The 25,897-nt window shown below is 37.6% G+C and overlaps 1 protein-coding gene across 1 annotated transcript in view; it reads left to right on the top strand.

The window, feature by feature from the left end:
* LOC134337819 (coiled-coil domain-containing protein 30-like) overlaps positions 1–25,897 on the top strand; it is a 119,505-nt gene that overhangs the window by 3,488 nt on the left and 90,120 nt on the right. Inside the window, exons 2-5 of the mRNA XM_063033087.1 lie at positions 20,516–20,701; positions 23,333–23,453; positions 23,922–24,106; positions 24,823–24,912. Coding sequence (XP_062889157.1) covers positions 20,516–20,701; positions 23,333–23,453; positions 23,922–24,106; positions 24,823–24,912 — 582 coding nt within the window. The remainder of the gene's footprint in view (positions 1–20,515; positions 20,702–23,332; positions 23,454–23,921; positions 24,107–24,822; positions 24,913–25,897) is intronic.

The raw sequence follows: 25,897 nt of genomic DNA, 5'->3' as shown, positions 1-25,897 counted from the left end.
AAGACGAAGATCTATGTTCTACCATTGGCAATCCAAAAATTGCCGTAATAGGATGGGGTTTTAAATCAAAACATAGAACTGTTGAACATAAAATATGGAACTATCTTTCCAATATTTTTCCAAAAGAGGACAGGACCAAAACGTATGAGTTAAAGAAGCCACCTTAGAGTGACATCTATCACAAGTAGGGTTTATATGGGAATAAAAAGGGCTAATTTATCTTTGGACATATGGACTCTATGTACTACTTTAAATTGTATTAATGTATGTTTAGCACATATAGAAGAAGTACTAACTAATTGAAAAATTTTATCCCATTTCTCTATAGGTAGACAAAGTTGAAGTTCCCTTTCCCATTCATTTTTAATATTATCAGATATACCTGGCTGTAATTTCATAATTATATCGTAGATAATTGCTATTAATCCCTTCTGAGAAGGATTTAAACCTAAAATTTTATCAATAATATCAGTAGGATTTGAAGTCGGAAAGGTAGGCAACGTAGTATTTAAAAAAATTCTTATTTATAAGTATCTAAAAAAATGTGATGTAGGCAAATCAAATTTCTTAGATAACTGCTCAAAAGACATAAAAAAGTTGACCAGAAATAAGTCATGAAAACATATACCTTTGCAGCATTCAACCAGGGACAGTTGTTTTCTGGGAATCCTTCATTGAATGAATTATCTTCCAGTAGAACTTGATGCTTGCACCAGTAGGCAACTATAGAGGTAATCCCTACAACATAGAGTCCTATGTTAACCAGGTCCTTTGGATAAACTTTGATAAAGACCACTCTTTTTCCAGGTTCTCTTCATTGACCCACAGTTCAGTAAGGGACAGATAACAGTCTCTTCCCTCCCACAGCCAGCTTTGTGTGTAGTGTGCAATACGTCTGGGACTTGAGCTGAAGGAACTGCAAAGAATGCTCATTTTGCCAGCAGCCAAAATGTTGGTGCCTCACTAACTTGAGCTGGAGGAACTCAGCACTCAGCAAATCAGGCATCTATGGAGGATCATGGACAGTTAACTTTTCAGTCAAGATTCTTCATCGTTCTTTTGTGTCTCCAAGACATTGGTGCTTGTTTGAATGTTCTGTTAAAGAACCATTCTGCTAAATAACTGACAGTCTGCTCTGGGAACCATACATGGGATCCTTATCTACTTTCCTTGTTGGTTCTTTAGGATGTTCTATGTAGATCATTACCTGTTATTTTGAGATCAAAGATGTTCTTTTGCACTAGTTTTGCTCCAAGGACTATCTGCAGCAGAATTCTGATGAAATGGCCAAACTCATTCTTCACAACATTGGGCATACAGACATCAAGGCATGCTGCTAATTGAAAACAAAAAATGCCAGAAATGTATAGTAAGGCAGCATCTGTGGAGTGAGAAGCAGAGTGAATGCTTTAAAGTTTAAACCAATAATCTGTGCTGATAAAAGGTTCCAACGATCTTAGAATAATGGAACATGTATGTCGTGCTGCATAACAGTTTGACTCCGTGTGACAGTGTTGGTTGAAAAAGTATTTCTCTCTTAGAAGTGATTACAGAGGCAGTTGGGGCATTGTTTTAATTTTACAACATCCCCCAGATTCAAGGAACGTTCGATTAGCATTGATTACCATTTAGATAATGTGTTTTTTTCTCATTTTACCTGCCAAAATTGCACATTCCCACATTGGTTTGCATTGTACTACACTTTCTATACCTTATTATCTTACCAGCAAATTTAGCATTCATATTTCTTGTTTTGCTGTCATCCAAGTTGTTTATATAATTTGTATAAGGTGAGAACCTAATATCAATCTTTGCGCTACACTTTTTTACACCTTGCCATTCAGAAACAAATCTATTCATACTTACTTTGTTTCCTATTAACCAGCCAAGGTTCTATGTATTTACAGCCTACACAGTGAACCTTACTTTCCACAATAGCTTTTGATAAGGAACCTCATCAAAGCCCTCTAGAAATCTTACTGTACTTTCAGTGCAAATGTTACTTCTTCAAAGAAATTAATAAATTGGTCATGACCTTGAACTTTTCTAAATGAACTGCTACAACATCCTCACTGTTTGTTTCAGACCTGTTCCCTATAACAAATCTCAGCTAACTTGCTTGGAGTTTTATTCTTCTTTCTCCCTTTTTGAATAAGATTTACATTTTCTATTTTTCAATCAAATGGAACCTTCTCCAAATATAAGGGATGTTGGAAAATTAAAACCAATGGCCCAACTGTCTCAATAGCAATTTCCTGATGTTTATCAGGTCCCAGGAGCTTCAAAGTTCAAAGCAAATTTTATTATTTAAGTACCTATATATCACCATATACAACCCTGCGATTCATTTTCTTGTGGGTATACTCAACAAATCTATAGAATAACTATATCAGAATCAATGAAAGACCATCCAAGTAGGGCATTCAACCACAGTGCAGAAGAGAACAAACTGTGCAAATGTAAAAAGAAATAGTAATACATTGCAAATAAATCCTGGCACTGGGGCTTGTATACAGACCCGGCTCATTAGCTAACTCTGCTAACAGCCACGTGACTCAGCAGTGAGAAGGCCACCTTTCATAAACTATACACGTCTAGGGTCGGCATGATTTGGGGTTCAACCAACAGGAAAGTTAGGATGTACAAATTAAGGAACATAAGTTGTAGTGAATGCTGTGTAAATACAGCCCATACACTCTTATCGGTAGCCCAGAAATGACAGACCATACACCAGCATAAAACTATAAAGAAAGAATATCTAACAAATGTTCAACTTTAACATAAACAGTTACAGAAAAAGAAAATCAAAATAAAAGGGCCCTTTACAGTTATGTGCACATAAACATTGGAGCTCATTTCTGGAGTTGTCGGGGGTGTACCTCTTTACTCATATGCTTAAACCACGGTCTACCTGAAAGCATCCACCACGTTCCAAAGACCATCTCGAATGAACTTGCTCTCTCAGTAGTATTGGCCCTTCCTGCTTGGAGCCATTCATCTACACAAAGCACTTCTTGCAGCAGGGACTCTCCTTCCAACGTTATTCTGCGGCACCTTCCCTTGTGCCCCGCTCTGCAGCTCCCACCAAAAGACCCCAAACCAGACGACTGTCCTTCAGAAGTGTGATCCCCCTCAGCTCTCCTGAGTCTTCCACTGGGCAGAAAGTTACAATTGGCTGACACAACATTCCTAAAGGCTGGTTTATACTTGTGCGTTAACTCAACGCTGTAGCCGCGAACCCTACACAGAGCCTACGTGGATCCCTATGCCGTAGCCTGACGCGCACCTCTCCCAAAATGTAACTACGCGTCGTAGCAACGCAGACCGCAACAACTGTGATTGGTCCGCTTGGTAGCATTGCATTTCCTCTTACGCTGCAGTAACTTCCCATTGGCCGACTGAAGGGCAGGGAAGGAACTCTGGCTGCAATACTTTCCATAAAGCTTTACAGACCTCCGAAATTATGGAGGACTCATTTTGTTTTTACGAAAAAAGACGCTCGCTTTAAACTTGTTTACCCCGAGAAAGACTACCTTGACCATGAAGCCTTGCACGGGCAGGTGTGTGCGCATGCGTGATGTGCCCGACTTGCAGAGCGACGCAGACACACCAACGCACAAGTATAAATGCTTACAACACACGTAGGCCACTTGCGTAGGTTACGGTGTCGAGTTGATGCACAAGTATAAATCAGCCTTAAGTTGGTCAACATGGCTCCTTATCTTTAGTCAAGCCAAAACACTCTTACCAGAGGGATGCACTGCTTTTATAGAAAACTTCCAAAATAAAATACCTCACAGCATAGCAGTAGAAATCTTAACCAGGACATTACATAAGCAGTAAGTATCGAGAACATGAGATGAAGAGTCCTTGATAGTGAGTCCATAGGTTGTGGGAACATTTCACTGATGGGGCAAGTGAAGTTGAGTGAAGTTATCCCATTTGGTTCAAGAGAGTGATGGTTGAGGAGTAGTAGCTGATTCTAAACCTGATGGTGCAAGTCCTGAGGCTCTTGTATCTTCTTTCTGATGGCAGTAGCAAGAAGAGAGCATGTCCTGGGTGGTGGTGGCTCCTGATAATGGATGTTGCTTTCCTGTGACAGTGTTCCATGTAAATGTGCTCAATGGTTGGGAGGGCTGTACCTATGATAGACTGAGTCCTATCCACTACTTTTTGAAGGATTTTCCATTCAAGGGCTTTGGTGTTTCCATACAAGGCTGGAATGAAACGAGTCGATATACTCTCCACCACACATCTATAGCAGTTTGTTGAAGTTTCAGATGTCATGACGAATATCTGCAACTCCTGAGGAAGTAGAGGTGTTGCCATGCTTTCTTCATAATTGCACTTACGTGCTGGGTCCAGGACAGGTCCTTCGAAATAATAACACCTAGGAATTTAATGTTGCTGACTCTCTCTGGCTCTGATCCTCCGATGAGGATTGGCTTATGGACCTCTGTTCCTTGGTCTTGCAGATATTGTGTGAGAGGTTGTTATAATACTACTCAACCAGATTTTCAATCTCCCTTCTGTATGCTGATTCATCACCACCTTTGATTCGGCCGATGTCAGCCTTCTTAGGGCAGCTCCAACATTTTTGTTCAGTGCCACTTCCCTGGTGATTGTAATTATCCTGAATTTGTCCTCCCCTCTAACTCTTGACTTGCATCTCTCTGTGGGATATCATTTGTATCCTGATTAGCAAATTCATCGGTAATCTCCTTGATTTCCATCAAATTTTCCAGAATTATTTACTTTGGATTGACCCTCACTTTGTTAACTTTTATTTTTAAAATATTATCTATTTTTATTTCTATTACTTAATTTTTTTTATTCTCGGTAATGTTTCAGTCTTTTTTTATGTTCTGTCCAATTGTTTGACCTGTCACCTGACTATGAACAATTATAAATATATTTATGAATTATAAATATTTTGTGTTTATAAATATTCTCTTTAAGTTTAATACTGTCTTTAACTTTTTCAATTAACCTTGGATGGTGGATTCTCCCTTTGGAATTTTTAAAATTTTCTAGGAGAATATATTCATTCTGTGTATTTTGAGTTCCCTTATCTGCCATAGCATGTTGATCGACTTATCCCTTAAACTAATTTGCCGGTTTATTTTAATGTTTTCCTAGCCACACAATTGCTTCTATTTAAGTTTAAAGTATTAGTCTTTTACTCATTCTTTTCTCGACCAAAAAAAAATGGTCAATTCGATTATATTATTTCTTCTACCTTAAATGATTTTCACAATGTAGTCATTCCACCTCTTTTCATGTTACCTGATCTTTATTCCCTTTACCATCAGATCCAATGACTAAGACATGTGGAATAAGGTTGAGAGGGGCCAGGATTTGTACCAGGAACTTGGGTGGAAGGTAAAGCCAAGGAGAAGCAGAGTGGTGCTACCTCTTGTTTGTAATAAAGAACCCGATCAACAAATACCTGGTGCTGTTGATCTTTCAGTATGTAAGGTAGACTGGTCCATACCTGAGCTCTTTTCTGCTTTATCTGGAGATTGTAAATGCATCTACAGAAACACAACATGTAAATTTTTAGAGGAATGTGTGTGTGGAGGGGGAAGGTGTGGAATTGTACCTGATATGATTCCTGATGATTATCTTAAACTGCTCAATAAATGAAATGGTTGATTCTTTCAAAAATAACTTGACAAATATATTAAACTTAGTAGCCCTACTTATGGTTTTAAAAAATCACTTAGTAAAAGGTCATCATAGTTAAACAATTCTGTCTGCGAGCACAAGAGATTATGTAGAGTAGCTGAGAGAAAATGGAGGAAAACTTAGCTAGAAGTTCACTGTGATATTTTCAAGGAAAAGTTAACCTTCTTTAATGCTGTTTTACACTTTATAAGTAGAGCCCATTTTTCCAAGATTATTAGAATATTGTTCAGATGTATAAACCGACTGTTGAACCCTGCCCCAAACTATAATGTCCTCACTCAAGCATCTGCCACAAAATGTGAGAAATGCATATCATTAGGGAGAGTATAGCTACAGATACTGGTAACCTCTATAGCCAACCTCTTAAAAAGACAGCAACCATGTCAAAATTTACAAGTATGTATTTCCCATTCAGAACTCTATAAAATTGTAACAGAGTAGACTGCCTACTTACTGTCTTGACCTGATCCCTACCACACTTTTTAAATACTCTTCTAATTTTTTTTTAATTCTGTTAGAAAAATTATGAGCACATCCCTTGAAACTGGACTTTTCCCAGATGCCTTCAAAGTTGCGGCTGTCAAAACCCTACTTAAAAAGCCAAACCTTGATAGTGAGGTACTAGCTAAGTGCAGGCCTATATCAAATCTTCCCTTCCTGGCAAGTTGCCTGAGAAAGGTATTTCTAACCAGCTCAACACCTTTCTGAATGAGAACAATATTCTAGAAATGTTTCAGTCAGATTTTAGAACACACTATCGCATGGAGACGGCACCTACCAAAATTGTCAGTGGCTGATGCTAACGTGTCTCAGTTCTAATTCTCCTAGATCTAATTGCTGCCTTCAACACAATTGACCACAACATTTTTCTAGATCACCTTGACAACAGGATTGGTCTCTCTGGTAGTACCCTTAATTGATTTTGCTCATATAGAATGAATGTTTTTTGTCTGTCTTGGGGACGAGTTTTCCAAGAGATAGCATATACCTTTTGGTGTTGCTCAGGGAAGCTGTTTTGGTCCTCTACGCTTCTCCTTATACATTCTCCCCTTAGGAGACATCATTAGAAAGCATAAACTTGATTTCCACAATTATGCAGATGACACAAAATTGTATATCTGTTAAGAATAGCACCCTATCTTCTCTGACTTCTGGTATGGCTGCAAATAGATGAGCGATAATTTTCTAAAACTAAATGAAGATAAAACTGAAATACTTTTGGTTGGTCTCATATCCAAAAGAGATAAACTTCTTGATAAACTTAGGAACTTGGCTCTCCTTGTAAAATCAGAAGTAACAAACCTGGGTGTTATCCTTGATTCAGATTTGAATTTTAAATACGACATAAAGAAAGTGACCGGAACAGCATTTCTACACTTAATGAAATGTTACAAAGGAGTGTCCATTTCTGTAATGATGCTGCAAAAACTGCTTCACACCTTTATATCAACTGGACTAGATTACTGCAATGCACCTGTTAGGGTTAATCAGGTTTCTGGGAGGGTTGCTGGGGCAGCATGGCTTGAAGGGCCAGAAGATTCTACTCCATGCTGTGTCGCTAAATAAATAATAAATAAATAAGTAACAATAACAGGGGTCCCAGCATTGAACCCTGGGTTACCCTACTAGTCAAGAGACCTCCAGTCAGAGAATCAACCTTCTGCCATCATCCTCTGCTTCCTATCATAAAGTCAATTCTGAATCCCATGCAACGGATTCACCTTCCACGTGGGACCTTACCAAAGTCTTACTAGTCCATATGGACAACATCCACTGCCCTACCATCATCTATCCTCTTAGTTATCTCTTTCAAAATCTCCAAAAGATTTGACAGACATGACCTCCCACAAACAAAACCATGCTGACTATTCCTGATAAGGTTTTGACCATCAGGAATAAGTAGATCTTGCCCCTCAGAATTCTCTCCAGTAACATTCCAACAACTGAAGTCAGGCTCACTGCCCTGTAGTTCCCTGACCTGTTCTTACTATGCTTCTTGGACAATGGAACAACATTAGGCACCCTGTGATTGACCACTTCCATCGTGATCCAACAACCAAACATTCCTGATAGTTACTCTAATTTCCATAGACTGTTTCATTGAACCTTAACCAAAGTTCATCTTGTCCTATTCAGGACAAAAGGGGTGAGGGTGGGTGGAGAAGTGTGGAAGTTATGACACCGCATGGGTTAAGATAGTGTGCAGCTGTACAGAGCAAGGTCCTTGGAAGATAACCTTCCTGTTGTAAAGTATGAAATACCAAGGACATGAGCAGACTAACACCAGGTAAAGATGCTAATGATGAATTGAAAAGCACACACTAACTTTTGGGCAACAACTGTAGTAAAAACTAATTGGCTGTTTTTGATCAGATTAAATTTTAAAAATGGATCAAATAATACTTTAGTTTTTATAGGTTATAATTGCCTGTAAGAATATATCATAATTGGTTTTCTCCAAGGATCATCACATTGTTGTGGTAGAGAGGCTTGTGAGTAACTGAGATCCCAAAAATGAAGATACTGGAACTTAGCTCTCAGTAGGGTAACCCATTGTGGTAAGGTCAAGGGGGAAGTTCTAGACAAAGAGCAGTCCAACCAAGATGTCAGCGGCGGAGATGGCGGAAAATGATATCATATTACAATGGTAGTGAAAGGTGAAGGGTCCCCAGTCATCTTGCACGCCATGCCGCTGGACCCTGATCCTGATCTGTAAAGCACTGTATGGTGGCTCCATTTTAATGTCCGTCATACATCAGACCATATGGTGGCTCCATTTTATGTCTGTCATACATCAGACCCCCACTTTAAACAAAGTCACCCACAGGGTTGCACTTGGTCAGACCTTGAGGATTTTCAACCTTAAGTGTATAGGATGATGTGGTAAATGCACACAGTCTTTGTCCCTGGTTTGGGTAATTAAGAACTACTGTAGAGTATGTAGATTTAAGGTGAGAAGGGAAAGACGTAACAGGAACCTGAGGGACATTTTTTCACATCGATTATAGTACGTAGAATATATGAAACAAGCTGCCAAAGTAAGTGGATGAGGCAGGGGTAATGTCAACATTTAAAAGACATTTGGACGGGTACATGGGCAAGAAAGGTTTCGAGGAATATGGGTCAAATGTGTGCAGATAGGACTTCCATAGATGGGCATCAGTGATTGGGCTAAAGGGTCTGTTTTCATGTTGAACAATTCTGTGATTCTCTGATTGATTTACAAAAATCTTTCAATGGATTGGAAGTGCCATGGTGGTGCGGCAGTTGGCACAGCTCCAGGGACCTTGGTTGTTCCAGATCTTGGGTACTGTCTGTGTAGGGTTTGAAAATTCTCCCTATCTCTATGATATCAATTTCTTTTCACATACCAGAGTCATTCTGGTAGGTTAATTGGCTACTGTAAAATTAGCTTCATAGAGTAGGTAATGTAGGGAGACATCAGTGTGGAGTTAATGGGCATGTGAGACTTACAGAGTACTATGGGGGGGGGGAGGGAGTGGGAATGCTCTGTTAGGAGTTGGCATGGACCCAATAACACCTGTATTGCAGCAACTGTGATGGATATTCACTCCTTGGCCTAAGGGCCCATTGGTTGTTTGCTAATCTTGGCTTTCTAGACATAATATCTGTCACATGTAAGATCAAAAATAGACGTAAGCTATCTTCTAACTAACAGTTTGGTTATTTTCTAGTCGTAAAAGGAGTCAGTCTTCAGTTCTTAAAATGTAAGTGGAAAGCAGTAATCAGCTTGAAATTTAAAAAAAAACTGCTTTGGAAACAAGCTGTGTTTATAACAGACTCTCGTCTGTGAAAAGTAAGGTGCTAGCTCACTGCACATGCTTTACATCTGCTCAAAGAGTAAAATAAGACAATGGTTATTTAATTTGGGTTGTTTCAAATAGACAAGCTGACTCTTAAGTTGCTTAGTTCAAGGAGGTTCACAGAACAGATGGATATCTAATTTAGCAAATTAATAACTGATGTGTTTATAGTTGGAAGATTTTATATACTCAAGGAAGTTAGCTTCATAGCAGTTACATCCTTAGTTGAGGAATATGTCTCCAAGAAGCTTTTAGATCATTTGTGTTAAAAGGGTATCTGAGGAATATTATATGTGTGTGATCACCCAAGTGGGAGAAAAGGGTATAAATATACAGAGCAGTTCAGGCTTATTAGGACTGGGGTAAAGGAACATCAAGAAGAAACCTGAAAGAAATATGGGGCAAACTAGAATCCATTCCTCTAGCTTCAGTTTTTGTGATGGAAGACTGGTTGGTCTGCATCATGGTATGCCTTTTTAGTTTATAAGAATTGTATATGTATTTTGGAAATATTTTATTCTTTGTGTTTTGGAAATGGTTTGTAATGTGGAAATGTTTAAGATAATAATCCTCTGAGTTTTAAATGTGTTTTAAGTGTGTTGATTGGATTTTAATGTGTATCACTGAAAATAGATGAACTGAGTTTTAAACTACTTTGTTAGCTGGAAGTATCTTGGTAGGGAGAGGGGACCCATTGCTTGAATAGTGGGTATTGGCAGCTAAACTCACTATGGCGAATAAACAGGGAAGTGGACTGGTCTTTGACGATTGGGTAAGTTATAGTATAATCTCTCTTCAGTGAGAGTACTCATGGCTACTTATATTTGATAGGGCTTAAGGTCTTTGTTTGAGTTCAGAGCTTCGCAGTCAGCTAACCCAATGCCATCACACAAGTAAGTAAGAAAGAATAAGTGAAATAATATCACTATCCTCTTCTTGGCCAATGTCCCCAACACTGAGGCTTTAGTTGTCTCTTAGACAAGCCATGTTATTCACATTCCTAACATGATTCATGAAACAGACACCCTGTTCTAAACTCTGATGAAAAGATTAAAGAATATGTTCAAAGCCTCCTTAAAAATTGCAATATCTTCACTAGCTTCTGAAGAGCCCTGGCCCATGACCATTCAAAATGAAGAATGAATGTTTGGCATGGTATTGGGAACCTTGAGTCCATGTGTTTGCAGCATGAAGAGCTCTGAGTAAACAGTGGAACATTTCCACCATCTCACAAGCTACTGAGGTACCTTCTGCATCTAAGGAAGAGCTTGGAGTTCCTCCACTGCCCTTGTCAGTCACCTTGGAATCCACAAAACCTGAGTGGAAACAAATTATCCTTGAACCCAAGGGTCTACCTAAAAAGAAGAAAAGATAGATATTTCAATGCCACTGACCAAAGGCAATGGCCTGATGGAATTGAACTGGATATTAAACACAAGGCGGCATAAAATAATCCGAGGATGAAAATGTTTGGATGGGCCAGTTGTCCACCCTCAAAGACATAACAAACTCATTGACCTCCTTCAACGTAACATGCCTCTGTGGTGTAACTGCATGTGCAGTTTGTATACTGATTGGACATCGGTGAAAGTTTCCCTATCCACTTTGCATTACAAACAAAACAAATTTGACTGAGATAATTATCTCAAAGTATTACCTTAGAGTATATGGCTAAAGCATGATGTAAACAATTTTTAAAAGAGTGCTGAATATCTAGATTGACTATGTATGCAATTCTGTGTCAACTTTTTTAAAGTTCCATTCTAGAGACTGCACCAGACAAATCTAATCTGCCTTTTCAGATAATATTGCAGTATCAGTGTTTCCATTCTTTGGGTGGTGATAATAACAAAGCAATGGGGTCGGGTGCAAGGTGTTACAATACAACTAGAAATTCAACCTCCAGACCTTATAGACAAAGCGGATAGGTGACAATAACTCACTTCTCAAGTTGCCATGGTGGGTGAAAACCGAAACAGTGAAAGAATCTATCTTGGTTTATTCTTGCCATCAGACTTAAAGTTCTCTTCCACTAAAAATGTGGCTTTCTCTCATTAGTGTTGGAGGCTTCTTGCTTTGAGGAATGCTGAGTTATTTGATTGCAATGTAATTTTAAAATTATCTCTAATCTTCAAATGACTGGTAGCTTCTGTTCAAAGTAAATTTATCATCTAAGTACATATATGTCACTGTAGACAATCCCGAGATTCATTTTCTTTCGGGCATACTTAGTAAATCCAAAAACCATAATAGAATCAATGAAAGACCACACCCAGCAGGATGGACAACCAATCTGCAAAAGACAACAAACTGCAAACAGAAAATTAAAAAAAGTTACTAATAAATAAAGAAGCAATAAGTATCGAAAACATGAGACGAAGAGTCTTTGAAAGTGAGTCCATAGGTTGTAGGAACAGTTCAGTGATGGGGCGAGTGAAGTTAACCTCACTAGTTCAAGAGCCTGATGGTTGAGTGGTAATAACTGTTGCTGAACTTGGTGGTGCGGGTCCTGTACCTTCTTCCTGATGGCAGCAACGAGAAGAGAGCATGGATTGGGTGGTGGGGGTCCTTATTGGGAATGTTCATACAATCCTTTTCTAGGGAAATTTGTAAACGTGTTTTGAATCACAGTAAAATACTAACCCATGTTTGAGCATGCTAGTCTCATGTTCCTGTTGTATAGTATGCTAAGAAATCAATATATGTTCTTTTGCTATTTTAATTGACATGTTCTAACTTGTCTAAGAATTTGCAACTCTTTCATGATTGGGGCTCTGTTCTTCTGTCCTAATGAAAAGGGTGTGTCAATGTGCTTGAATACTGCAATTTGTTAGATTGTGGGGGTTCTCTGTAAATGTTTTGTTGGATTTCTGTGCTTTGCTCTTTTTTCATTTCTTGCAGCTTCAAAGGCTCCATTTAAGTGACCTGTTAATGTTTGTGACGGTATGATAAAGCTATTATGGTTAACAACACATTTGTTATACTTAATATGTCAAATTGTACCCCCCATTACCTCTCTAGTAGTATACATTGTACACCAATTTTCTTTCCCCTGAAATATTTTAACTAAAGAGCCAGTAATTAAAATTAATTATTTGCCCTAATAGTGATAAATTACCTGTTGTGCATATACCCAGCAGACTAGACTAAACAAAAGAAAATAATACAGTGGTGGTGGGGGGGCGGGGACATTTTCAACCAAAATGCTGGCAGGCAGAAATGGCCAGCTCTCACAAAATGTAAACTTGAGGAACAACACCTCATCTGCTGTCTGGAGGACTCAGTATCAAACTCTCCAAATAGTTGACGAATATTTTCTTTCTGCATGTATTAGAACTGGCCATTTTTGTCTGCCTTCATTTTGGCTTGACTTTTCCCTTTCCCCTTTACCCAATTTTTTTTTGTATTTTCTGATCTGCTGTGCATATCCTGCAGCCTTACCATAAACAACACATTACAAACGTACTCATCCTGAGCTTAACTAACATTTTTGGTCATCCTGTCTTATTTGATGAAATAAGTTCCCCCTGTTCAACCCTTCCATTTTCTCTTTCTTTTCTGCTATCTATAATATCTTCTTTCTCACTTTCCCAACTCTGATGAAGGATTCTGGACCCGAAGTGCTGAGTGTTTCTCTTTCCATAGTTGCTGCTCATCATGTTGAGACTTTCTCAAGGTTTTCTGTCTTCATTTAAGAATTGTATTGTTGGCTGGTTTTTAGACTTCAGGTATAGTTTCTAGTTTCTTGATCAATAAAACAGATTATTTGGTTATTTATCTCAAAGTTATCTGTGGGAGTTTGCTTTGTTAAAATGCTTTTCTACATTAGAGTAGATCCTTTTACTATGGTATGTTGCTGTAATTGTTGCCAAGGCAAATGTTTATTGCCCATACCTATTTGCACTTGGAGGAGATGGTGGTGAGCCATTTTCTTGAACCAAACCTGTCCTTGTGGTCTGCACTTTAGAGACACTTGACACAGTTTAGAACATACTGAAATTGCAAAGGAAGCAATATATACAAGTCTTTTTGTCTTTGTTTAGTATTAATAATGTAGCTGAGGCATTGAGTCCTATATAGAGCAGGACACCACCTGGAATCAGCAGAGTACGAGAGGAAACAATGTTCTATAAGTGGAAAAATGCAGAGGAGCCACGTTCATTTGCATGGAAGACAAAAAAAAAGTGTCTCAGCCCAAAACATTGAGTGTATTCTTTTCCATAGATGCTGCCTGGCCTGCTGAGTTCCTCCAGCATTTTGTGTGTGTTGCTCGGATTTCCAGCATCTGCAGATTTTCTCGTTTGAAACAGTGTTCAGTGTTCTGATGACTTTGGCCATCTTCAGTTAAAAGAGGAACACCATCATTTTATTCTTGTAACACACATAAAATGCTGGAGGAGCTCAGAAGGCCAGGCAGCATCTATGGAAAAGAGTAAACAGTTGATGTTTCGGGCCGAGAGAGTGGACCTCAAGACTCTGAGGCTGCATGGTAACATTTTTAAAGTTGTAATAAGCCGAAGCTTTGTTGAGAATTATGAAATGTTGAGGAGAATACTGAACTACGCTAAACCTGTAGTTTTTTGCAATATTTAATTGACAACTGGGATTCAGAAATCTCTTGTCCTTTGGCTCACTTTTTCATCTTTTACAACTTAATTTTAATGCTACGGAGCTGCAGTTTTTGGCTGTACAATGTAAAATATCAATGCAATCTGGATGTAGAATGGTAGTGCTTCATTTACAGGATTTAAAACTCACTGTTCAGGAATACCCCATGCTGCTCTAACCCTGGCTTTGATGTAAGGTTAATCTGCAATTAAGTTTACTATTGTAAGGGTATAGGGTTTAGAATTCAATAGTGTGGAAGAACATGTTACTACTAGTCCAAATAGCACTCCTACCACTGCAGTGTGGGTAAAATGGAGCTGCTCCATGGTAACACTCTGGATCCATCCCAGTGCTATATTTACTGTGCCATAGAGTAAGAAGTTGTAAGTGTAATGTGCCTGATACAGCATACCTTGGGTAGCTGCGGGAGCAGCACTGGAATATGGCAGTGTCATTGACAGTTTCTGTAAGTATTACTCTGTGGGTTTATTCACTTTAGAGTTATTTTTGGTAGTAAAGTTTGTTAAAAGTAATCTGAGTCTCTTCAGATTGTATTTCTTAAAGTTTTTATGGAACAGTCGGCTCAAATTAAAAATCTTTTAAAAGTCATTAGGCATTTAATATATGAATTCAAAAATAGACATCAAACAGACAATGGTATTAGTTACTTCCAGATGGAATTGTTACATGCTTTTTAAGGTTAAATTGAGGAAGTGAGATGGTGTATAGAAAGAGCAATAATGCAAAGAACAAGCTGAAAAAATGAAATGCATACCCAGGGCTTGAAACTTAGGCCAAATTGTAGATATAGCGAAAAATAGATTTATGAATGAGGGTTATTATATTAGCAGTTGAGCAGCCAGTGGAGGAGAGGCATCTAACAATGCTGTGGATACGTAGTTATTGAGCACAGTTCTTTGGCTTTCTTTTTAATATTAAGACATCTGGGGTTAGTGTTGGAAAGTGTTGCTTGGATCAAATAATCAGCCACGATCTTAATGAATAGTGGAATAGCTATAAGGAGTTGAATAGCCTACCCCTAATTCTATTATCTTTTCTTTCTTTTTAAATCTTTTTATTGAGTAAGTATACAAAAAAGGTAAGCCATATAAACATTAATACAATGTTAAAGTACAATAAAATTCCAAAAGATAACAATACCAAAAAGAAAATACTACAAACAATGTAATTTAAGCATAAGAAACCAAGATAACATAATAGTATACTAGATTTTATATATATCAATGGAAAAAAAAAAGAAAAAAAAACCCCCCAAAAAAATCCCACCGTGCAACTACCTAAAAGCAAAGCAAAGCAATGGGCTAACTTGAAACCAAACAGAGTTAAACTTAAAATCACGTCCTCAATCCCGACCTCCATTAAAACAGTGAAAAAAAAACAAGAAGGGTAAATATTACATTAAATGAAAATATCGAATAAAAGGTCCCCAAATCTGTTCAAATTTAAATGAAGAATCATAAAGGTTACTTCTAATTTTCTCCAGATTCAAACATAAAATCGTCTGAGAAAACCAAAAAAAGGTAGTTGGAGCATTAAGCTCTTTCCAATGTTGTAAAATACATCTTTTCGCCATTAAAGTAAGAAATGCAATCATTCTACGGGCTGAAGGGGAAAGATTACTAGAAATTTTAGGTAGTCCAAAGATAGCAGTAATAGGGTGAGGAGAGATATCTATATTTAATACCTTAGAAATAATATTGAAAATATCTCTCCAAAAAGTTTCCAAAGTAGGGCAAGACCAAAACATATGAGTTAAAGAGGCTATCTGCCCCGAACATCTATCACAGAAAGGATTAATATGCGAGTAAAAACGCGCTAACTTATCTTTGGACATATGTGCTCTGTGAACCACTTTAAATTGAATTAGGGAATGTTTAGCACAAATAGAGGAAGTATTAACTAATTGTAAAATCTGCCCCCAATCATCCACAGAAATGGTAAGCCCCAATTCCTGTTCCCAATCTACCCTAATCTTATCAAATGGAGCTTTCCTAAGTTTCATAATAATATTATAAATCATAGCCGATGCACCTTTCTGACATGGATTAAGGTTAATTATCGAATCTAAAATATATATAGGAGGAAGCATTGGAAAGGAAGAAAGTATAGTACTTAGGAAATTTCTAACTTGTAAATATCTAAAAAAATGTATTCTTGATAAGTTATATTTATTAGATAATTGTTCAAAAGACATAAGGGAACCATCTAAAAATAAATCCAAAAACCGTAAAATACCCTTAGTCTTCCAAGTTTGAAAAGCGCGATCCGTAAAAGAGGGAGGAAAAAATATGTTGCCTAAAATAGGAATCGCTAACCCGAATTGATTAAGATCAAAAAATTTTCTGAATTGAAACCAAATTCTATTATCTATGATGTACCAAAAGGGTTCAAATTGAGGGAGTATCTGAGAAGATAGTAGTTGGACTAGGATATCAAACTTTTTTTCTGAGACATGAACAGGATGGTTTTTGTAGATTTTAAAATGGACATTGTTTCAACTTTTCCTTGATCTACTTCTGTTCACAAGCTCAAGACATTTCAAAGCATATAAAAGAAAATACAGTATTTTTAAAACATAGTGCTAATGTTTTTTCAGGCTTCCTGCTTGCTTGTCTGACAATTATGCCGGAAATTCTGTGTAATTGCTCCTCAAAAGCATCCAGCCCTCTTAATCTCTACCACCCATTGCATTTCTGAACCATAAGTAATATATTTAATACTTGATACCTCAATATTGCTTCCCTTTATGTCCCCTGATTCCACGTTACCATCCGACTCCACCATACACTCTAGGCCATGCCTTCTTTTCCTTGTACTCATTATGGTTTACTATAAGAGCAGAACAACGAAGAAGTAGAAATAGTGCCAGCTCTTTTATCCAGTAACTTAATAGCTGATCTTTACCTTTGGACTACTTTCCTGTACTAACAATACACCTTGATTATTTTAATATCTAAATGTCTATTGATCTTTTCCTTAAACACGCTCAATAACTGAATCTCCAGTGCCCTTTTGGGTTTGAGAATTCTGAAGATTCTTCTATGAAGGATGAAATTTCATGCCATTTTCAACCTTGAATGGCCAGCTCATTCTGGGATGTTGACACCTGGTTCAATACAACATAAAGGAAACATCAACTCTTCATCTACCCTCTCAAGCCCCATAAGAATTTTGCTGTTTCAATCTGATTATGTATCTTTTCCTAAAATCATGAAAATACAGTTTCAATTTACTTAATTTCTATGCATTGGACAAAATCTTCATCACAGGAATTAATCTGGGGAGCCATTGTTATGCTTTCTCAGTCACAGGTAGGAAGCCCAGATCTGTATGTAATATTACGAGTTTGGTGTCAAATATTACAGAATGGTGTCTGTTCTCATGTACTTTACTTCTGTAGAAATATTTTGCCTTCTGGTTACTTGCTGTACCTGTATGTTAATTTACAATAATCTGTGCAAAAGAACCCTCAATACCTGACATAGATTTGTGAATTGCTTCGTGAAACACCTTCGCTCTGTCTACTGCAACAGCCAGGATCTCCTTGTAGCCAGCCATTTTTATTCCACTTCCCATTCCCACACTGACAAGTCCTCTTCCATTGCGGTTTCGAAGCTGGATATAGATATGGAGCAACACCTCATATTTCGTCTTGGTAGCTTTTTACCTGATGGCATCAATATCATTCTCTCTAACTGCTAATGACTACTCCCCTTTGATTGTCCTACTAGCCGTATTTACCTTATCCCTGTTGCTGCATTCACAGAGATAAGGCAAAACAAGGTCAAAGAAAAGTAAAAGTAATTTTTTCCCCTTTTCGTCCCCCTCCCCTGCCCTAATAATCTGCCCGTTATTTTCACCTTCCTTCCACTGGTTCTCCATGTCATTTCCTTAATTCCATGATCTACTGTCCTCTCCTATCAGAGTTTGACTTCTTCACCCCTTTGCTTCCTCACCTATCCCTGTCCCTTTCCCACCCTCCTGACTTCCCCCTAACATTGGATTCACCTACCACCTGCCAGCTTGTGCTGCTCTCCCTTCCCCCTTTTATTCTGGCTGCTCCCCTCTTTCTTTCCAGCCCTGCTGAAGGGTCTTGGGCTGAAATGTTGACTGTTCATTTCCTCGATAGGCGCTGCTTGACTTGCTTAGTCACTTTGCTTAGGAGCAATGCTGATTTCCAACATCTACAGTCTCACTTGTGTCACTGACACTTTTCCATCTCTTGGCACTGAAAGACCATAGTGCCTAAGAGCAGAATTAGGCTTCTCCTACTTTGTTTATCTTCTTTACGTGCTGTTCATTAATCATTCCTCATTCCACGCTAGTATTACTCTTAATTCTATATGTTCTAATTTTGTTTCATTTTGTTTTGTAAGGTTCCTTACAAAATGGCTTCTGGAAGTCCAATTTCAACCCTTCAACTTCTTGTCCTTTATCTATTCTGCTAATTACAAGTTGAATAAAACTCTTAACAGATATATCAAATATGAATTTCTTTTTATAACTCCATGTTGACTGTGACTAGCCTCATTATTACTGACTTCTGGTCTGTTCCACCAGCTACGTAGAGACTGCCATGTGCACAGTATTACTTCAATGGACCATTGCTAATTGGAAGAGTCTCTAGGTAATTGTGTACATGCTTTTAATACATCATGCCCGCTTTTTGTTGCTATTGTTATAACACCGTATCCTGGCTCAGATGGTTTTAATTTTTTCTATGTAACATTACTAGATTATTTTCTTAACTCTGAGATTGTTATCTGTTTGACATATTCTGGGTTTCTAGGTTATTTAGAAGAATGTTTTTATGAGAACCATGTGGTTAATCATGTGATGTTGGTGTTAGGGTCAGGTATAGACTAAACCAGGTAGTGATGGCATGTCCTTTTCCTTAAAGGATGTTGGTGAACATTTTGGGCTTTGATCAAGTTGGCAATTCTTCTGTCCTTGGACACATGAAACAGGAGGCCTTTTTGAAGACAAAATCATATTTTGCCCGGAGCGTTTATCGCTGAGCTAGATAGAACCTTCACGTGACTTAAGTGGATGTAATTTTCTCAGTTAGCTCATGAGTTAACCTTCTCTAACTTGGAGATCCAATGGATCGTGGTAGCGAACAAACTGACTCGAGAATTAAGATCCACTAATTTACTGCTGCACCCAGTACCATATCATGAGATTCCTGCACATATCTATTACTTAACTGTTCCTGAGAACTTGAGAGGGGTGAGAGGGGTGAGGGATGTGCACGTAACAGTGTAACTTTCAACTTCTTACTGATGAATTTGTTTCTAATTGGTAAATTGGTCATAATACTCCACTATTCTCTTGTTGCTCTTGACCGTTTTGTGTTGTTAACAACTCCTACCTGGTAAATAACATACAGACACTGCAGTTGGTAGTGTAATTCTTTCCACATTTTATTTAATAATATATAAAAGAGCAGCATTTTTGTTAGTACTTCTTGCATACAAAATTACATCAGTTTTTTTAAGCACATTGGACAAAAGATTGAAGATTTTGAAAGATGAGGAAGTTAGAAAAAGTTCTGAGGGAATGAACTGATTAACCGCAATATTGAAGTGATAATTTGGGATCTTGTGGGTTATGGTCATTGCTGCAAGGGGAAAGCCTTTAGGGAGATTTCAAAGTAAGCAACCTTAAACTTCAATTATCAATATCTGAGCTTGGCAAGCATTGAGAAGCATGCAAGGATTTCTAAATCTTGGAGAGTTGATTTGGGGAAGCTGGCAAGAAAGTTAATGCACAAATTAAACCTTTACATGATACAAATTGATGTTGATAATGGATCAAGAATAGAGGGTTTTGTTAAATGAGAATTTGAGTAGTATATCTTCAGAGGCTGTGGTTCCAGTTCAAATAATGTAGAGTCCACAATGGTATAGACCCCTATATCCAGATGATTCTCCTTTTCAGAGAACAACTTGTTTCAGATCTGAAAACGATGAAACTGTAGATGATGAAAACACGGTGTTGCCTTAACAGTAATGGCATTCATATGATGAGTTTCACTGTAAAGATGCATTTCTTCTTTCTGAATTATCTTTAAATTTGGCATCACTTGTTCAGGTCAAATATTTGATGGGAAAGAACCTAGTTGTCAATGTAAATAATAGAATGTGGTACTGGGACAATGTTAAAAGCACTATAGAAATGAAGACCCTTTACAATTTTGCATGAAGATTAACTAAGGAAATGCAATTTTATTATGAATAGGGAAAGAATCACATCATGTACACCTTAAAATATTGAATATATTGAATAAATAGAAAATTAGAATTTTTACTGTATAAAATAACTCTTCTCCAAAAATTAGCAATCTGTCCTTGACTCATGCCATTTCTTTTCAGGAGAAAGTAGAATTGGAGGATATATTAAATAGACTGAGAGAAGATGGAATTAACACTAATGCCTGCAGTGGAAATGAGTATCTGTGTCATCTCTGGTGTATATATCAGCGGTCTGAGGCCATGTTGCAATCTACCAAACAGGATCTGGAAGATTTGCAAAAACAACAGGCTGCTGAGATGAAAGAGGTGAGATTTGTCATCAAAATCTTATATTGATAGTTTTCCTTGTAACAGCTTTTATTCTTATCTGTAACTTTTATTGGACTTTAGAGGCCCTCCTTTGGCCAGGGTTGACAATGGATGCTGCCCCCTAGCTGTCTACAATATACACAAGTCAGTATGCAAGCCTGGGCAGCATGATATGCAGAGAAAGCTGTAGTTCATACAGCAGGCTCCCCCTCTCCACGCAGCTGATGAATCCGAAGGAACGGCAGAGACTGATACAGTTTGGCACCAGAAGTGTCACAGGAGTTGCCAGTCAGTGTTGAGCTCAACATGGAATTCCAGCTCCAGATTTTTCCTTGGGGTTTAGTCCTGAAGCCTCCCCCATGAATGGGTATAGCTGCAAAGCAGTGGAAGTTTGAGATCTGAGTTTTCCTTCTCCTAGATGAACTGCCAACCATGGCTGATGAGCCCCATCTGCCCGAAGCGACTGGTTTTAAGCCACCAGTAACCTGCCTTTGCTCCTTCTCCTGTCAGTAGAAATGATGCTGCCAGGCTTCATAGCTAAGCCACACATGAAAGCCAGGAGTTGGATGGTTGTCAGTGACTATTTGAGACACATATCATTGGGAGCATTTAGTAGGTAATAGGAGCTTATCGCCACTACCCCACCCCACCAACCCTGGCTATGACAACCTTAAGGAACCTTATTGGACTAAGTATGTAGGAGCAATTGTTTTCATGCTAACTGTTGAATCTGTGTTGATTGGTATCTCTATTCCTTCTTCAAAAGTACTCACTATATCCAGTCTGGTAATTGACTTCTCAATTCTTTCTTCAGATGGTGCTAACTACTCCAGCTCAGTTTTCTTACTCTGAAAGGAAAAGTGTTTTCTTGTTGGTTATTAAGATTTCTTCAGCTATTCAGTAAATCATAGCGTTCAAAAGTTTCTACACAGTAAAACTGTGCATAATGGTCCTGGGATTGGGCCTCCGAGGATGCTTAGAATAGCTTGGGAATTCTTCACCATTGTTAAAGTTGCAAGTTTTACTTGGATTATCTGAACTCATCACTCACCATGTATAAAGTATCAATAATCTCCTGGAATTCCAACACCACTTAATCTCTCACTGTTGCCAAAACTCTTTTTTCTCTGTTTAAGCCTTAGTTCCTTACACCCAGTACCAATCAAAAATAAAAAGAATACAAGCAAGAAAAGTCGTCTGGTTCCTCAGCCTGCTCCACCATTCAGTGACGTTGATTTTTAGCCTCAACTGCCCATTTTTACCCAGTCCCCATTAGCCTTGATTCCTCCATGGTCCAAAAAATCTCTGCCTTAATAAATCAGCTATCAAGTATCTCTGGAGTAGAGAATTATGAAGAATGACATCTTTCCCCTTCATCACAGTCTTAAGTGAATGACTTCATCATGAGACAAAGTTCCCCAGTTCTTTACCACAAGGGTAAACATCATCACATCTAGACTGACTTTCACTTTCCTTAAGCTGGCTCAAACCTATCTGGGATGGTTTGCAAAACAGTAGAACACAAAGTTCTTTTCGAGTTTATTCTCTGTATAAACACCTTCACTTTAACACATTCTTCCCATTTAATTTGAAACATATTTACATCAGCCTTCTTTAATTCTATTTAATTTTAAACCCCACTTGCTGCGTGATCTCTCAAAAGAGTATATGGTGGATCAATTCTCTCCGTGGCTTCACTGTGAGTTGCTAAAGTTTGATCCAAATTATAAAATAAGAATCACATTTCAATTAATGCAATCTTGCCCTGTGATGCTATGATCTTTACACCATCTCTTTCTTGTAGGTTTGTAAGTCGGTCAATACTGTGTACAAATCTATTGGCTTCCTTGAAATGCCATTCAATTTGATCTTTGATTGTTATTGCAACAAAAATGTTTTGAAGGGAAAAGTTCTGAGTTCATCAGCACTTTTGAAAGGTTGGTGAATGGAGGTTCCTCTAGTGTTGATGTTTAATGCATTTGAAAGCTTTTGCTTACATAACTAGATTTGGTGTACTCATGGTTAATATTTATTTGTCAACTTTTAAATCTTTTTGAAAGCCAGAGCTCAAGTATTTAGTGAAGAGACCAGTAAGTTGAATTCCACAAACACATGTCATTGTCTGGTCTAATTACTCCATTCCTTTCCTTAGGTTAATAGAGCTCCTGAATTTCCTTCAACTCATGAATTGTTTTAAAAGTTCAGTAAAAAATTAGAAGTCTCTATTGTTCCTCACAGATTTCTGGGATATGAAATCATAGATTTGAAAACTACAGAAGTACCCTTACAGAATCACCTGATCCAATATTGATTTATTCTAAGTTAAATACATTCCTGCTGTAGACTCGTCAACAGAAACTACTCTGTCCAGCCCCTTTGGAATCTTGTATTTCTGTATGAGATTATCCTCTCATTTTCCTAAACCTCATTTTCTTAATTTCCCCATGAAAAATAGATTGAATATAACCTATCATTAAAATCAACTATTTTTCTGTTGCTTCTTCCATAATAATAAACCCTAGCATTTTCTAACCGGGCTACAGTTACTTGATTCTTTCTCTTTTTCTCTCTTAAGTAGTTATAACTAGATTGCCTAAAAGTGACATGGGAATGGTCTTCTTTCTGTAGGTGGATAGTTATGTGGATCACATACGCAATTTATCAGTGGAACAAGAGGCAGTGATGGCCGAATATGAGCGGGAGAATGAATTACTGAGGGCAGAACTGCAACAGCTGCAACTGGAGCAAGGTCAGAATATGGTGACCTTTCAAATTTGCATCAACACACAATCAATGTGACATGGATTTGTTAATTAGAAGCTACGGCCATGGCCTTCCAGATGAGATGTTCTCACATTTCCATTACCTCTTTCCTTACTCATATTCACTGTTATCAATAACTTTCTTGTCCACAACTGTCTGTTAATGTTTAACTATGGTTAATGCATTTCAGCAAGCTGACTCATGGGGATGGAATCAAAGCTTAGGTTGATCTTAATAGAGTCCTGTTGTGCCTTTATTCCTTCTATCAAAGTGTATGACCATACACTTCCCTACATTATAATCCATGGGTCTCTTCTTTGCCTGTTCTCCTAGTCTGTCTGGTCCAGTTCCTTCATTATACAAGGTTTTATAGGAAAGTATATATTTCAGTGATTTAAAAAAAATCTTATTAGTCATTATTAATCCAAATAATGTTGGATTGATGGATATGCAGAAACACAAATAAAGGAAGTGCAGGAGATGCTGGATCAGGAAGGACTTGCAGCGATCACTCACGGTGGCTCAAGTGAGCAAGTAGCCTACCTCCTTGTGGAGCGTGCCACACTGCTGGAAAAATTGGAATTGGCAGAGAGGAAAGTGGAGAATTTTAAAGGGGATCCCCAAGGTTTACAATTGCAGGTAAGAAACTGTTATGCTGTCTCTATGATATGTAGTTAAAAGAAGAAAATCAGTTCTATTCAGAAGTTTTAATTCTATTAATTTCTGTTTTCTTCCTATCACTAACTTAAATGGAAAAAAAGTTTGAGTACAAAAAGGGAAACATTAAAATAAAATTGTACAGTTATACAGTTTAAAATTGATTAATATTAATCATATACTTATTTCTTTCATTCACTCTATTTTCTGGTTTGGCCTCTAACTGCACTTTTTAATTTTACTTTTGCTACATATTATTTTAGAATGTAGAAATAGATCAAGAGGCAAAATTGTATCAAGTGATATCATGGAACTTCCATTATCTGCCCGACCAGAGGAATTACCTCTCCCACAATCCCCTCCATTAACAATGAAAATTGACAGGGAAATTGAAATTCTGGTCAATTAAGTATTACTCAGCCTCATTGCTGGAGTTGCTATTATTCTTTACAAAGACAACGTACTTCCTGTGATGTTTTCTGCAGGATCTACAGAACACGATGGACAACAGAAAGACAGATTATTATTGCACTGTAGCAAAGGCCAACAAATAAATTACTGGGTTTGCTAGCCAAATAAAATTGAAGCTATGTTTGCTAATCGTGCAGTAGCTATTAAAGAAGTCAGATTGACTTCGTCATGATCTTTGCATATGTTGGCAATGCAGTGTTACATACATGAAGCTTTTTGTCTTATAGAGAGAGCTGAACCAGATGCAGCAAACCTTTGAAGAGGAATTGAAACAGCAGCGGGAATCCATGCAACATACCAAGGAAACTATGGCAAAAGTATGTTCATCCTTTATGGAACACAGTGCTCTGATTCTCTTGTTCTCCATGGAATTAAGACTTTCTTTGACAGAATAATAAAAGGGTTTTATTCATTAAATTGAAATTGAAATATTGTGCTAAAGACTGCACTTAATGAAATGTCATCCATTTCCCTTTAATTTCTAAACCATGGTTTCAAACTCAGATCAAACTGAAAGGATAAAAACTATTTCCTTGCTCCGACAAGTAACAAATTTTCCCGGCAAATGGTGATTATCAAAATATCACCATTGGTGCTGCCATCATTTCTAAATTCCTATCTTACAGCTTGGCAGTGACAACATAATTAAAAAATCCACTAATTAAATTGTGACTCTCACCAATGGAAAACTAATTTGAAAAGTATGTAAAAAGAAAACTTAAAATTGTCATTGCAGTGGCATTTTTCCAGGTTTAGGCTTAATGTATTGTGTTGAGGTAGAAGAAAGGAAACATTCTGCAGCAGTCTAAACTGCTCATGTTCTGGAAGTTATAGTTGGGAGAGGTTTAATCACAAATGAGCAAGTGAAGGACAATGAGAAAGCAGAATTAGCAAGCGTGTTTTAATTTTATTATGCTCCATGCTGAGAGATTCATCGCAATACAGAAAGTGTCATTACCTAATTAATCTGTCTCAGTAACATGGATCGTACAATTATAATTGTAGTAGTGTAGAAGAAGTACGAGGATTAGGGAACACTTTTTGAAAAAATATCGCAGTAACGGTAAACTGACCAAGGTGAGATTGCTACATGTCACTTATTGATAAGAAAGTTATTTTGATCTTGTCTGCAGACGAGAAATGAAGATAAATTTGTTTAATAAGAATGAAGTGATTTTGTTTAGGAAAATGAATAAAATCTTCTTGAGTGTTCAAAATTATGAAGAGTATTAATAAAAATAGTTGAGAAATTTCGGGTATGAGACTCAGGTAGCAGAAGGCTGAAGTTTAAGGATTAAGGAA

The sequence above is a fragment of the Mobula hypostoma genome, chromosome 25, assembly GCF_963921235.1.
Source record: "Mobula hypostoma chromosome 25, sMobHyp1.1, whole genome shotgun sequence".
NCBI classification, from domain to species: Eukaryota; Metazoa; Chordata; class Chondrichthyes; order Myliobatiformes; family Myliobatidae; genus Mobula; species Mobula hypostoma.
Note: the sequence above shows the minus strand (reverse complement) of the source record. Positions and strands in the feature narration are given on the sequence as shown.